Raw genomic sequence first — 16,339 nt, 5'->3', positions numbered from 1 at the left:
CAGACGAATAGACCATGTTTTTCAATAATAATCACAAAGGATCAATTTTGTGTTCACCACTACAATCCAGAAATGAAAGGCACAAACAATGGAGACACAAAGGTTCCCTAGACCAAACAAGGCAAAGCTGCAGTCCCCTTTCAGGAAGCTGATGGTGTCTCTATAAGCTGCTGAAGTATAATTCCAATTCACCATGCAAGAAAGGGACAGGCCATTAACGTGATGTATTACTAAAATCTAACAAAACCCGTGCCCTGTAATCAAACAGAAGAGGAGGATTGACTGCAAAAAACACATGTAACTCCAACATGACAATATTTCTAAACACATTGTTCAAAGCGCTGAGGCTGCTTGCTCACACCCCGACTGCAAAACCTTGCCAACCAAGTTTTAATTCTCTCTCTCTCTCTCTCTCTCTCTCTCTCTCTCTCTCTCCCCATCCCTCACAAACACACACACACACACACACACACACACACACACACACACACACACACACACACACACAGACAGACAGACAGACAGACAGACAGACAGAGAGAGAGAGAGAGAGAGTTTTGCAATAGTGTTTCATTAGTCCACATCTGATGTGTTGCTTTTCACCATTACCACGAGTCCACCATGGAAGAGCAGGTGAATGTACCACATAGCACAGCATGCTACTGCATCCATAAGCTTGCAACCATGGGACTGTGCATGTTTAGAGGAGCTGTCCACCTGGATGACAGAAAATCTGGACACAACCATTCATCTGGTGTAACAAGAAACGTGATTCATTCCACCAGATGATATATTTCCTTTGATCCACAGACCAATCTCGATGACCCTGTGTCCACTGTAATCTTAATAGATGATGTCACAGCAACACACAGGGACCATCTTTTGTGGAGCCCAGCATTTGACACTATGGACATAATAGTATGCTCTAAAGCACTTGTTACTGTGCTAGCATTGTACTGTCATTAGATCTGAAACAAAAGACCACTGCTCTACAGAGTGGGCCAGCCTCTGGCTCCCACATGCTGCAATGAGATGTGGACATCCATCACCTTGCCCTTCAACAACTTTTCATACAAACTCGTGGTAAGCAGCCAACCAGTTTTGCCATGTCTGAGTTGCCCATTCCCAGGTGCTGACCCATTACAATCTGTCACTCAGTGAACAATGGAAAATATGGAACAGAATAAGAATAGCAATATGAATTAAGTAAGACAGACAGTTCCTCATCACATAGGGGATGTGCTGAGCAGCACTTAGGCACAGCTGAAAACCTTACAGTCTACTTTTAAATGTGCCTGCCTGCCCTTAAACACCACCTCTATGCCCTGAGAACCTACCCGTCTTAATTCAAATTGTTATTTCCTGTTCTCAGTGCACTGCCCTGTTTTCACACTGTATCATCACTGCAATGATTCCCAGTTTGTCTCTGCTCCACTTATACATTTTCTTCACAGTGCCTACAATGCCATCAGCTGCATTCAGTCTCATGGTGGCTCATCAGTGTATAAACAAAAGCAAGACATCACAGAAAAGTACGCATGAAAGGCAAAGTATATAAATATGGCTACAAGTTTTTAGTATTGTGTGGTGACATGAGAAATGCTCATAAAACTAAGATACGCGTCAGGCAGGAAAATGATTCTAGGCTTAGAGCAGATAATAAAACTAATACTGGTTGATGGCACAAATCTATCAGCCTCCCATAATTTTTTTTTGTCTCAAGAGGAAATACAGTATACAAGGAGAGTGTTATCATTAAAAGAAAAGATATAAAAAAGACAGAACAAAGAAAAAAAAAACATTTATACAGTTCAGGCTGGAAATTCTACATGGAGTAAGAATTGTGAAAGAAAGATAGGAGAATTTGAAGCATTAACAGATAAGTGCTTATAGGATAAGCTATTAAGTGTAATTGTGGAAGGTGTGAATTACAAAGGTACCTCATGGAACCCAATGAAAAAGACCTACAAGAGAGAAGATTAATATTATTTTCCATCTTGTATTTTCCATTACTGATATTGTACACATATGAATATACAACACTTTCCACTGTTAAGAAACATTTAATCCATGACTATCTCTTGTATTTTTAAAATTTGAGTCACAATTAATAAAAATCACAAATTGATTCTGCCATGAAATAACCCATTAATCAATGAAACTCACCTGTAATTATTTATGGACTTTGGTGGTTCTGCAATCACACCAGGATAATACTCTTCATCTGAAATTCCATCCCGGAAAATAGAAATAATGCGATGACCAACAGAAAAACGAAAATATTGCACCTTGGTATACGCTAGCTGAAAGCTTGAAACTTTTTTTATTTTCTTCATGTTGTTTTTAGAATTCATGAACTCCACTGTGTAAAATGTCTAAAACAAAACATACTATCACATGTAGCAAGCATGACAGAATCCAGACTGAATAAAATCACTATGGAATAGCCTAACCAACACTTCTGATAATGACAAACAAGAGTTACATAAACATATCATAGATATTCCCTTAAAAGTATTAGCCTCAGGAGTGTCCTGTGTTTAGTCAATGACAGCACAATATTTGTGCAACAAATATCTATTTACAGGCATAAAATTTGGAGACTTCAACAACACACAGTAAAATTTCCATTGTTTAATTTCACTTGCATTTTTAAAAATAAGATGTATTAAGGTAAAGATCAATTTACTACGTTAAAATTACTTTATTCTCCAATTTAACAGTAATATACAATGTTTCTTATCAAATGCACTACTATACAGTAAATAACATGGATATTCAACAGAGCTGTTTATCCTTTGATAAGATTTGCAAAGATTTTTACACATTAAGACTTTCAAGTGCAATTAATCCCTAGGTGTACCATAATGGTTATAATGAATGTCCTTTAGCCTACGTGATGGCAGAAGCAAAGAGTGATGAAACTAAGCACTGATTGATGCAACAATGCAATAATACACTTAAATCTCCTGGTTAGGAAGTGATAAAGTTTTGGGAGCAATAAAAAGTGGAAACATTGGAGAAATACTGCTTTAGGTGCTCCAACATAAAACCAAAGATTACAGAAAAGGATTGCAATCACTGGATGTTTCTGAAAGCTATTCTGATAAAATTCTCTTCAAGTGGCACACAATAGCTTGATTTTATTATGTGTTAATAGAATGCATGTTTCAGATTCAACTCCAGCAGTGGAAAAAAAGGAAGTCTAGCACTAAAATGGAGACTAAATAGAGTGCTTACATGCTCTATCCATCAAAAAATTCACTAAAATTCTGGATCACTGCTATGATCGGCATCAGAAGCCCTTTTGCCATAATAATAATACACATTTCATTTAGCCCTCATACTTATTTTTGAGTTAGTCATGCGCTCGCAGAGAAATTGAGTATGCCGGCTCCCCTCTTTCACTTTACCAATCTTAGAAAAATGTGGAAAAATAAAAGGCAACTTACATAGAATAAAAAGTGTCTATGTTTCAATGTCACAAACAGCAGGAGTGTTACTAACATATCTTAATAGACATGTATTACTGTTGCTAATAAAAAGAGCAATAAATGATAATTACTAATTGTACATGTTTATTACACACTTCAAAGTAATGAAGACAGTTACTTATTACTGCAGGTATGCACATTAGTCTGAATCTGATACCATACAGGACACAATATCGATCGGTCAGTCCACCGTTTTGGTGGGAGTCATCATACCTGCCACACATGTGTACCATTACATCCCAGTACTAATGAGCAAACACAGTGGACAAAACCTTAATGGATCACTTGTTTTTATAAAAGAAATGTTAAAAGTATGACCTCAGCAATGGTTTTACTCAGTTTCTCTTTTTATGGTTGCAGGTCACCAGTCACAAACATTAATCATTTTGGTGTTTTATGTTCCACTCATGATAAAAGCCTCATCCCGACAGGTCACTAATAATAACCATTTGGTAGAAATAACTGAATTCATGTGATACTTTGGTCACATTGTAGCTGGTATATCATTGTTGTTGTTGTTGTTCTTACTCTGGAACACTGTAATTTATTCCTTGAACAGTACACACACATGGAAGACAAGGTACAATACAACTGGCAATACACTAGGAATCCAGCAGACCTTGCATTCTGCCTTATATGCCCATTAGATCCCACAGGGGGCACCACTGGCAAGCTGTCATATTAGCAGACCGAGTGGCCTCTAGTGGGTGAATGAAGCACAAACTTTACGTGCGAACTATGTAGTGGCTCACACACAAAATTGATAGTTACACCACTTCTCTTCCTTTGCAAAGAGCTGAACACTGTACCCAAGTCAATTTCTTCTGTGAGCGACACACATTGTTGACTCACACTGCAGTGCCATCGATGCATAGGGTCAGAAATGGTGGGAGTGAAGACAGGTGCAGCATCCATCCCCTTGCGAGAGGCCATACAATAGGACAGGTGACACTGGCACAGCATCCATTTCCAAGTCTGACTCAAACTCCAGGGAAGGAGGTTGTGGTGAAGGCAGAGGAGGCAGCAGTGGAGGCATCAGCTGTGACAGCAAAGGAGCTGGGGTCATACCTCAGCCCCTGACAGCTGAAGGAGGAACCCACAGCAGAGCAGACAAAGGTGAAAACATCGGCAGTCGCAGCTGAAAGGTGAAGGCACCATTCATGTCAAAGGCGACAGCCACGCAGACAGAGGATGTGGGGGCAGCAGAAGTGTACCTGTCACACTAGGTCGTAGTCGGTCAATGCGTCGTAATGCCCTCACATCAGTTATGCCGACAGTGCAGAGGTGTGTGCCACAGGTACTCTTGATTACCACTGGCACTCATTTCAGCTGGTGGCCAAACCTGTAAGTCTAAACAGCTATGCCAGGCAGGAAGCATTGCAGCACTGATGCTGGCACATGGCACTGAATCGGCCTAACCAGATGTAGCGGAGTCTGGGGCTGACAACTGCCCAACAACTCTGCTTGACTCTCATGAGGAACCAGTCAAGAGTTACTTTTGGTGACACATCCAGAACGTATTTTTTCATCTCACACTTACATGTTTGTACTAGTCCTACTGCTCCCCAGTTCAATTGATGGTGGAAAGAAGAAGCCGTGACATGATCTTCTAATCCTTGTGATATGAACGATGTACCAGTGTTGGTAACTAGCGTGTACAGAAGTCTTCCATTGCAAAATATTTTGGCAAAGCAGAAATTGTTGAAGAAGATAGACAATACAAAACATAACGAAACTTAGAATAAGAATCAATTACAACAATGCCAGTAGAAATTCAAACCAGGTCCCATAAAATCCACGCGAATACATTCCCAAGCATCCTGTGGATCCATTCACAGTGACAAAGAAGAGGGGGGAGCTGCCCGACGGGTGCTACACTGTGGGCAGGTTGCCACTACTTCCCAATCAATACCTGGCCAAGAAACATGTCTGCATGATTATGTTTTCGTATGTGAAATGTTCCAATGGATCACATGTAAGAAACAAATGACCTCAGGTCGACGGGTGGACAGGATGACAACCCGAGGAGTTATCTCCTCTGTAGCTAACAGCAGCACTTGCTCCCAAACAGAAAGATGATTTTGAGATGCAAAATCATTTCTTAAAGAATGAGAAGCATGGCCCACTGGACGACAATGTTGCACAAAAGAAACAACTTTACTTAAAACAGGATCTGTGGGTATTGCAGATGCAATTTTCATGCTTGTAATAGGAAAACCATCAACAACATTTTGAGATTCCACATCTAAATGAAAACAAAGTAAAATTCCTCTTTTTCAAACTCTGGATCTGGGCCAATCAACAGTCATGATAAGGCACCAGCATTTGCATGTCGCACTGTCGAATGAAAATGTATCTCACAATTGTATCGTAACAGGAACAGAATCCACAACTGTAAGTGATGTGTAGATTTGATCAGCAAGATTTCAAAAGAGAAGCCAGTGGTTTGTGACCTGTAATCAGGTGAAACTTGGACCCGTATAGAAAAAAATGAAACTTTTAGAATGTACATGATGTCAAAGTCTCTTTCTGTCTCTGAGAATAACACTGGCTAGCTGAATGTAAGGATTTAGAAGCATGTGCAATAGGGAATTCAGAACTGTCTGCATACTTACAAGCAAGGACAACACCAAGGCCAAATTGAGATGTGTCCTTCACTAACAACACGGTGCTGGCCTGGTTGAAAAGTGACCAAACAAGGGGTTGACTGCAGTTTAGATTTCATTAACTAGAATGCTCAGTCAGAAGCAAGGGACCACTGGAAACAAACATCTTTACATAATAATGCATGGAGTGGTTGTGCCATAGTAGCAGCATCCTGCACAAACTTGTGGTAGTACAGAATTTTGTCTAAAAATGCCTATAATTCCTTGATGGTCATGGGGTGCCACAACACAGCAATAGTATCAATATGCTCATGCAATGGTTTAATGCCAGCACACAAGACCTCAAAACCCACATAAATACTATCTGGCTGAAAAAACTGTGTTTGTCCAAATTGCACTTCAACCCTGCAGACTATAAAGCACAAAGCAGAGCATCTATGTTTTGCAAATGTTCCTCTCTGGAAGCACCAAACACTACTATGTCACCTAAATAGATGATGCAATAAATTTTTCTAAAAAATGTTGAAAAATAGTTGGCGCTCTTGCCACACTGAAAGGCAAACATTGGTGTTGACAAAACTCCAATGGGCTGCTGATAACTGGAAGGTGTAAATATGCTTCTGCCAAGTCAGTCCTCACAAAATAATGACTCTTGATAATTTTGCTAAAACCTCATCAGGACATAACATCACTGACTGACTGTACATTAATTCATTTTTTTAAACCCTATAGAGGCTCAAATTTAGCAGTAGCTTTTTTGACTGTCACCAGTGGTGATTGTCTTACTCAAGGAAAAATTGTGGATTTGTTGTTGGTGGGGCCACAGGTTGTGCCAAGGTAGCAACTGTCTGCACATGCTATTGCTTGAGGAGAGATTTAACTACTGCCTCCATGGAAATGAATTCAAAGGACTAATGACTGAAGTGGAACACATGGAGTTGAAATACCATACTTGTTGTCAAAAAGTGTTCTAACCACAGAATGCTGTAATTTATTGCTCAAAACAATACACACAGGTGAAAAACAAAGTACAATGCAATTGTCAATACACAAGTGGCCAGTGAAGCCTAGCACTCTGTTCCACATATTGATTTGTTCCAACTGTGTGCGCAGCCAGCAGGCTGTGCACGCAAACTGCTGCCGTATTAGCAGACTGGGTGGTCTCTAATAGGCAAATCAAGCATACATCTTACATGCAAACTTTGAAGTGATTCATACACATAATTAGAAGTTACATCAATTATTAATAACAACTTTTTAAGAAGTAAAGTTGTGTGGAATAAATTAGCCACACAGTATTTTCTGTCATACACATTTCAACTAAACTTTTGAGTTACCGTTCTTGGAACTCTGAGCTCTCCCGCAATCATACTCAAGAGTTCACACTCACTGATTGAAATGAAGAAAATTCTTTAATATTTGATTCTATCATGTGGCAGTTCATCCTTATTTAGAACATAACTGTGCACAGAATAAATATGAATGATCTAATGATTGACACAAAAACTTTGTGAATCAGTTTCCATATGTTTCTGTCATATGTACAGAACAAAGAAGATGAAGAAATCTTAGTGAAATGCAGTTCAACTTACGGAGGCTTGACTCGTGGAACACATGCTGGTAGCCAAATTTTGATACAATCCAGCATAATGTATTGAGCAAAATTAAATGCAAAGGTCCATTATTTTTTGATTACATCAGGGATTGATAGTCACAATTATACAAATTTGTCCATAAATAATTTTAAATTAAATGGCAACAGAAAACTAGATGTATGAAAGGAAGGTGGCAAACAGATACACTGCAATAAGCCTAGTGAAATGTAATTACTCAAGAAGATGCACCATATAATGTTTAATCACAGGCTCAATCTGCCAACCAAGGTAAAATTAACATATAAGTGTTGTGCATCATGAAGAGGTTTATTTCTAAAATTCTGAGAACATATGTTAAACAAAGATCAAAAGAACATATTGCTTCCTGCCTCATCTATGTGTATCATGTATATCTTCTCATATTGGTGTAAAACTGTATTCAGACCTTGAAATCTATGAAAACTACCATCAAACTGATGCACAAGGCACCATCTGCTTGCATATCTAACTGGCTACCTGAGAATAAATAGAGATGAAGTCTCTTTCACTGCCTTCAAATGCCTCTCTGCCTCCTTTCAACCTTTTGTACTATTTTATAACTTAATGTACAATAAACACTCATCAATATAAACTGTTTGGATCAACTACTATTGTATATTCCTAATACACTACTAGGGATCAATGTTATCACAAATAGAAAAGTATTTGCTGTAGCCTGTATCCACACCCTTATTTTGGTTATTATATGACACATTTGCTTAGGTAAGTGAGCTGCTAGTTGAACATGTTGCTGAAACCAGCCATATAACAATATAAAAGTGCAATAATACAACTTTTTTCCCATTATTTTTTTCTAATTATTATTTTCCCCATATACAGAAAATAAGATGGTACACTGAAATACCAAAGAAGAAGCGAGATGTAAACAGGCAGACTATGGTGCTGCAGTCAGCAATGCCTATATAACACAAGTGTCTGGCGCAGTTGTTAGATCAGTTACTGCTTCTACAATGGCAGGTTATCAAGATTTAAATAAGTGAATGCGGTGTTATAGTCAGTGTAAGAGTGATGGGCCACAGCATCTCCCAAGTAGAGACGAAGTGGGGTTTTCCCATAGGGCCATTCCACAAGTGTACCATTAATATCATGAATCTGGTAAAACTTCAAATCTTTGACATCGCTGAACCCAGAAAAAGATCCTAAAGAACAGGACCATGATGACCGATGAGAATCATCCAACATGACATAAGTGCAATCATTCCAAATGCGTACACACACACACACACACACACACACACACACACACACACACACAGTATCATAACTGCTCTCCTTTACTTCTAAATTATTCGTGTTCTGTCAGAGAAATTACTTACTACATGGTTTCATTTGTTTAGTAGATGCTACCATAGGTGCATAAATAAAAAGAAGCAGTGATATGTTGATATAATGATTCTGCAATACCCAGACAAAAGTGTGGTGTTCAAGTGAGCCATCATAAAAAATGCTAGTTGTTGTTATTGTTGTTCTTGTCATTTCCAATCCAAAGTTAGCTTCATGCAGCTCTCCACACCAGAGACTTCAAGAAGAATGTAAAAACTCCTACTTGTAAAAAAGAACAACCTGACAGGTGTGTATATTACTGAGCCAACAGTTTAATAAGTTAGAATTGTAAAATGCTGACAAGAATATTTAAGAAGAATTGAAGAACTGGTAGAGATCAACTTCACAGAAGTTGAATTATGGTTCTGCAGAAATGTAAGAACACACAAAGTAATAATGAACTTATGACTCATCTTATGACATAGGTTGAAATCAACATTTAGATAATTTTTAAATTTTGAGATAGCTTTTTACAATATTGACTTGTGTACTCTTTGGAATTCTGAAGGTAAGAAGGATAAAATGAAGAGTGCAAACAGTTACCTGTAATTTGCACAGGTACCAGACTGCAACTAATAAAGAACATGGAAGGGAAGCATAGGTGTGGACAACATAAGAGAGGAATTTAGCATCTTGAAGTTATTTAATCTGAACTTTGAACAAGCAGTAAGTAAAAATAGAGAAAAATTTGGAAATGTGATTTAAATCTGGGAGATGAAATAACTCTTAGAGGTTTGCTGATGACACTGCAATTTTGTCAGTGACAGAAAAGTAGATGAAAGATCAGTCAAACATACAGCATAATATCTTAGAAAGAGATTTTAAGACAAAACTTAACCAAAGTACAACAGTCATAAAGGAATATAGCTGAATTAAATCAGGTGACCTGGTAGAATTAAATCAGGTGACCTGGTAGAATTAAATTAGGAAATGATGCTAAAGTGCAGAAGTGTTTTGTTATTTGGGCAACAAAATAGTTCATGACTGTGAAGATGAGAGAATACAAAGTGCAGGCAGGCAACAGCAAGAAAAGTGTTTCCGAAAAAAGAGAGATTTGTTAAAACTGAATGTAGATTAAAGTGTCAACATCAACTTTTCTACATGTGAAATCTGTCTTTCTCAGAGTAATGTATGGTTCTACAGTCTTGCATTTCTTGTCTAGCCATTCCTGGTTTACCATTCACCACTTAGTCTCACTTTTAGACACCTGTATTTCCTTTTGCCTATTTCATTTTTATATTTTCTCCTTTATTTAATTAGTTTCAATATCTCATGTGTAACCCAAAAATTTCTTGTGGATTGTACCTTTTTACTTATTTGATCATCAGCTGCTTTTAGTGTTTCATCCCTTCAAGCTATCCATTCAATTTCTGCTGTATTCGTTTCTCTGGTTTCAGTTAATCATTGCCTAACACTTCCTTTGAAACTATGAACAACATCCTGGACCCATATCATTAATTTTCTACCTACCTGAAATTTTTTCACTTTTAATCTGCTTTTCATAATCAATAAATTTTGATAAGAGTCCACATTTGTACATGGAAATGTTTTGCAGTTTAAAATCAGGGTTCAAAATATGCATACTGCCATTCTGTACTCCATCTGAAACTTCTGACATTTCCAGTTCTCTTTAATAAATGAAAATCAAGATTCAAAATATCGATCTTACAATTATGTAATCAATCTGAAGCCTTCTGGTATTTCCAGGTCTCTTCCATAAAAACAATCATATTTTATGATTCTTAAGCCAGATGGCTTCTCCTTTCATTCCTCTCCCCCAATCCATAGTCTCTTACTTTGTTTCTTTCTTGTTATTTTCTTACTGTCAAAATGCAAGCCCCTGGACAAATATTTGTCTCTCTTAGCTATCTCAGTTTCATCTTTTCATCTTTGAAACTAATCAGAATATAAACGTTAACTACTGTAGTGGGTGTGATCTTTGTTTCTATCTTGGCTACAATAATGAATTCAGTAGGCTATAGTAGCATCAGTGCATTCCTACTTTTTCATTCATTATTAGATCTACTCCTGCAATACCACTACTTGATTTTGTTTCTTTTCAGATCGGTCCACAGTATGCATTACATGCTCAACAACTTGTTAAGTACTTGTCCATTTTCTGCTATATAAAACAGAAAATACTTAATATGTCATTCACTTGACTTTATGCTGATGTCTCTACTGAGCTAAGCAGAAGTCCTGTTCTTCCTGCAATCAAACTTAACTAATTCCCACTACATCTGAATTCAACCTATCCACTTCCACTTTGAAAGTCTATAACCCCCCTAACCAGTTACAGGGTCTAAGTTAACAAGCCCTGAACATATTTAGTTTCTGCTGATGACATCATCTTCCTGAGCAAAACCCAGCTGAAAATATAAGTGGAATACATTTACCAAAGAGTATGCCATACGCAAGAGTTGCAGATCCTCTGAACAAGCAAGTCATGTTGACTAATGTTACAAGGCCAAGTCAGTCAATCATTTACACTGATGCCACTGCCATTACAAACAAAACCTGCTGTACCTGTTCAGAAATCATATTTCTCTAGCCTGTCCAGAGATATCCCTCTGATGTTGTCACACCTACAGTGTCTGTATGTGCATCATAGAGACATGCGGACCACTCTACCTCAGCAAGGTCATTGTTTCAGAGAGAGAAGAAGATACAAGTTACATGAGGCGATGGCATAAATGGAAGCTTGCTTACATGTCACTGACATGAAAGTCATTTGATAGGGTTAGGAGTAGAGAGGAGTGGGAGGGAGAGGGAGAGGGAGAGGGAGAGGGAGAGGGAGAGGGAGAGGGAGAGGGAGAGGGAGAGGGAGAGGGAGAGGGAGAGGGAGAGGGAGAGGGGGAGGGAGAGGGGGAGGGAGAGGGGGAGGGAGAGGGGGAGGGGGAGAGGGAGAGGGAGAGGGAGAGGGAGAGGGAGAGGGGGAGGGGGAGGGGGAGGGGGAGGGGGAGGGGGAGGGGGAGGGGGAGGGGGAGGGGGAGGGGGAGGGGGAGGGGGAGAGGGAGAGGGAGAGGGAGAGGGAGAGGGAGAGGGAGAGGGAGAGGGAGAGGGAGAGGGAGAGGGAGAGGGAGAGGGAGAGGGAGAGGGAGAGGGAGAGGGAGAGGGAGAGGGAGAGGGAGAGGGAGAGGGAGAGGGAGAGGGAGAGGGAGAGGGAGAGGGGGGGAGAGAGAGAGAGAGAGAGAGAGAGAGAGAGAGAGAGAGAGAGAGAGAGAGAGAGAGAGATGACACATGTTATAGAGATTGAATAATATTCCACTCGGCAAAGAAACTTATGAAAAAAAGAATTACATAGAAACAATACAACCCATATCCAAAAACAATGGCTATACCACTCACATATTACAAAGACTCAACCATAAAAATCAACACATAACTACAGAAGAATGAAAAAAAAGCAGAGAACACAAACACCAATCAGACACTACAGTAAACACAGAAACGCAAAGCAGTAACACTCATGACATAACAGAATGAAATGGCACACTTTAACAAACAAACACAAATCAACACACAGAATAGCAAATATATTGAAGAATCAAGATTTATGCATTGCTTAACCCTCGAGCAGGTGCACCTGTGCACAGAGTGCGCCAAATTTATATAATCAGCATATCCAACATGTTGGCAACAATGGAAACCTTTGAAACTCGACGTATTCTTTAATTATTGTTCTGACAAATTATGTGCAGTGCAGAAATTGTCAGTGCTAAGGAATTTGTTAAACAGAGAATTTACTGTAATGCTGTCACCTCTGGTGCACTCAGTGCACTGCACGACTGGTCATGTAAGAATTTTTTTACATCTTCGAACATAGTGGTTATTTTACTTATGACGTTCATATGGCCTGTGTTCAATATAAATTTTTATTTAGGGACAAGAAAGTGTTTAAATAATGAGGAACTTAAATGGCTCTTGAATGAAGATCCACATTTTATGAAAGATGCGGACTCTATATCGGATGATGATACTGATGACGAAGTGAAGGTAATTACCCATAGTGACCATGACACTGAAAGTGAACAAGAGTACGAGTCAGATAAAAAGGAAGACAATAATTGTCAACCAGGTTCTATTGGGGATGGGTTGGTGGGAAGAGACAAAACTTGTAAATGGAGGAAAAGTAGTAGCTCTACCACAAGCAAAGAAGGAAAAATATTGTAAAAATTTTTCCTGGACCCCAGGCTATTGCCAGCGATGTACCAGCTGAGATTTCTGGATTCCTCAAGATAATTAACATGGAAATGATCACTACTATTGTGATATATATAAGCAAATATATTCATCTCAAACCAGATCGTGGCTAAAATCTCAGCAATGCTTGGGACCCGGCACTGAATGAAATTAAGAAGACTCTCAGCAAGAAGTACGAACTGGCAACCAGGGCGGATGTAGCAAGCACATAGATGCTACAACAGATTCTTCGCAACCACAGGCGCAAGAGCGCGGACGGCGAAGAGAGCGGCCCGCGGGGAGAGGGGATTTAAATCGACCTCCTGCCCTCAGGAGCTCAGTTCGTCAGCGCACCTGACGATGGTGACATGTCTGATCGCCAAAATATTGTGCCTGTTGGACACTATGAACTGGCAGTATACCCGTGGACTGTTCGAGCAACAAATACGCTGGGAGACTGAAGAATCACAATTAAAATCTTGGTTGGATTTCTGTTTCAGCATTTTTATTAAACCATAACCTTCATTCCAGGCCATGTTGTATGAACCATGAGGGCAGACATTTCAAAACTAGATCTAATGAAAATATAAGAAGCTGGAAATATGACAATAGCCATTCTGCCTCAACCCAACATCTGAAAGTCGACAACACTACACATTGTAAACATTTACACACACACACACACACACACACACACACACACACACACACATGCACACACGGCTTGACACTATCAGAAAGTGTAAGTAACACCAAATGATAATTTAACCTCATGAAAATTTTGCTGCAGAAGTTGTTTCTAACCTGAAAAGCAAAGGAGTAATGAGAAAAGACTGGTATATAGTAACATTTTTGTAATTATTGTGTAATGAATATATTATACACATAGAACAAACATGTATTAGAGGCCAATTAAGATGTTTCAGACATAAAATAAGTGAAACACATATGGCAAAAAACAAACAGCCTGTAATTTGGTTGCAAAGATGGACTACAACTCCCTGAACACTGAAATACCTAATGAGTAATGGAAAATTTGATAAAAATAACAATCTTTGTAAATAAACTGATGTGCACAAGTGTCTCATTGGGTGTTGAGAGAAAACTGCCTAAAATTTACATGTATGTAGATCTTATGTGTGCACCTGAAACGGGTTAATAACACTGACAAGTCTGATATCTGTGGTGAGGGCATTGATGACCATGCTGTTGAGTGTGCTAAATCCAACATTATCATTACCACCACCATCACTATCACAAAAACCACCTCTGATGTCTGAATCAAACAAAACTGCAAGAGATAGTAAAGTAATCACAAAATCTGAAAACCACAAATTTGTTTCAAAACCACAAAAATGAGAGAGAGTTCAAAATTTTCTGTACTGCCTACTACATTATCACATTTTGTTGAAAACAAAAAGAAGTGAACCAAATCAAATTGTAAACATTTGTTTACCCTGAAACTTATTGTAATATTATGCTATTTTACTTTTGTAACAACAATATACAACAACATGCACCATACCTCAGTCAGCTATGGGTGAATGGTTTTCTTTCCATTTTATTTCTTAATAGATACACTTATTGTTTTCACAGATCCAAAGCGAGGATATCATCATATAAAGCAGAACATGCCACATAAAGAAAAATACATAGACCATATTTACAAAAGATCCTAATCAATACAGTTGGCAAATATACACATGGAAATCTGCACAAATAAGAAGTACGGACACAGAATGCTCAATATTTCAACACTGATCATGGGTTTCCGGTGTTATTTGAATTAATAATGCACTGAACTATTGATTATCTGTGACTATTCTGAGCAACTTAATCATCATGATTTAATTCTATATGGAAGGCACCAACAAAGATTTTGTATTGACTAGGACATCAACAAATCAAAAGACCACCACATTTAATGCTCTCTTAACTTCCAGTGCCATAAGTAAAAAACCAACTTTGAGTTTATATCCATCATGAAGTTCATGGGAGCAACCCAACATCAGTAAGTTATAAGCACAAATAATGAGTTAAGCATGTGAACAGTTTGTCATGAGTAGTACACTGAAATACCTATGTAAAGATTTTGTGGTTGCACATCTGTCATTTTCTGCTCAATGATTTCGCCTTACTTTTGTTGAGATAACATGTCACATCATTTACTAGGATATATTATGTATGGTTCCCTATGACTTTGTACAGCTCACACTTTTTAATGGCATTTAATTTACAGTGAAGTTTTTTGCCTGTTGGCACTGTACACCATTGAAGGAATCCGAAGAGCAGGTCCTTTAGAAATTCAAAATACAATCATCAAAATTAGTGAGCTGTTGTCATCTTTTCTGAACCTATAATGGGCATAAAATTTATAGGTCGAATATGATCACACACAACCAACAGCCTATAGATTATATTCCGATGAGAACAAAATCTGCTGAAAGTGCTGCTGTATGAGATTTCTGAAAGTGTCCCAACCTGATGCAGAGTCGTGAAATTCACTTTACTCAGTCATCACTGACCTCAGTTGATTTATCTGCATCTTTACACAATGCTGTGTTGCCAGTATGGCAACATGCTGGTATGTGATGTGACTGAATGCCTTGAGCAGACCTGCTTGCCAGTCCTGGATAGCAGAACTGCAGTATTAGCCAATGTGCACCAGGTCAATTAGTTCCTACAAGTGACACTAGTCTTGACTGTCGCATGACCTGACAGATTTCAAGGGAAGACAAAATTTATGGTTTTTATAATTTTGTGCACTGCGTTTGTACATTATTCACATGTCTCCTCTATGTAAGATGTGAAATTACAGCATTCCTCTAGGAGTACCCTACAAATCTCTTTACTGAACTGCTACTAATTTTACAATGTTCCACATTATTTTAGGATACCTTGAGATACTTTCCACAGGAGCTACATAGCTTTTTGATGTACTAGTGACAATTTGACACTATGACAGCACCCTTGAAGTTAATGAAGTCTTCTATAATTCTTATTAGGTCACCACATAAGATGACCATCATGTAGACTGTAAACGTTAGTAGTCCCCTTATGTTACTGTTGTCAAATAACA

General features: G+C 38.6%; 1 protein-coding gene across 6 annotated transcripts in view; it reads right to left on the bottom strand.

The window, feature by feature from the left end:
• LOC126295317 (histone-lysine N-methyltransferase eggless-like) overlaps positions 1 to 16,339 on the bottom strand; it is a 337,334-nt gene that overhangs the window by 128,164 nt on the left and 192,831 nt on the right. For 5 of the 6 annotated variants that reach the window (XM_049987773.1, XM_049987774.1, XM_049987776.1 and 2 more), the window contains exon 10: positions 2,167 to 2,375. In XM_049987773.1, the coding sequence (XP_049843730.1) occupies positions 2,167 to 2,375 (209 nt within the window). Of the gene's footprint in view, positions 1 to 1,940; positions 1,965 to 2,166; positions 2,376 to 16,339 lie in introns of all 6 variants that reach the window. The other variant, XM_049987771.1, reaches the window with a different exon arrangement.

This window comes from Schistocerca gregaria, chromosome 11 (genome assembly GCF_023897955.1).
Source record: "Schistocerca gregaria isolate iqSchGreg1 chromosome 11, iqSchGreg1.2, whole genome shotgun sequence".
NCBI lineage: Eukaryota > Metazoa > Arthropoda > Insecta > Orthoptera > Acrididae > Schistocerca > Schistocerca gregaria.
This window is presented reverse-complemented; position numbering and strand designations above follow the sequence as displayed.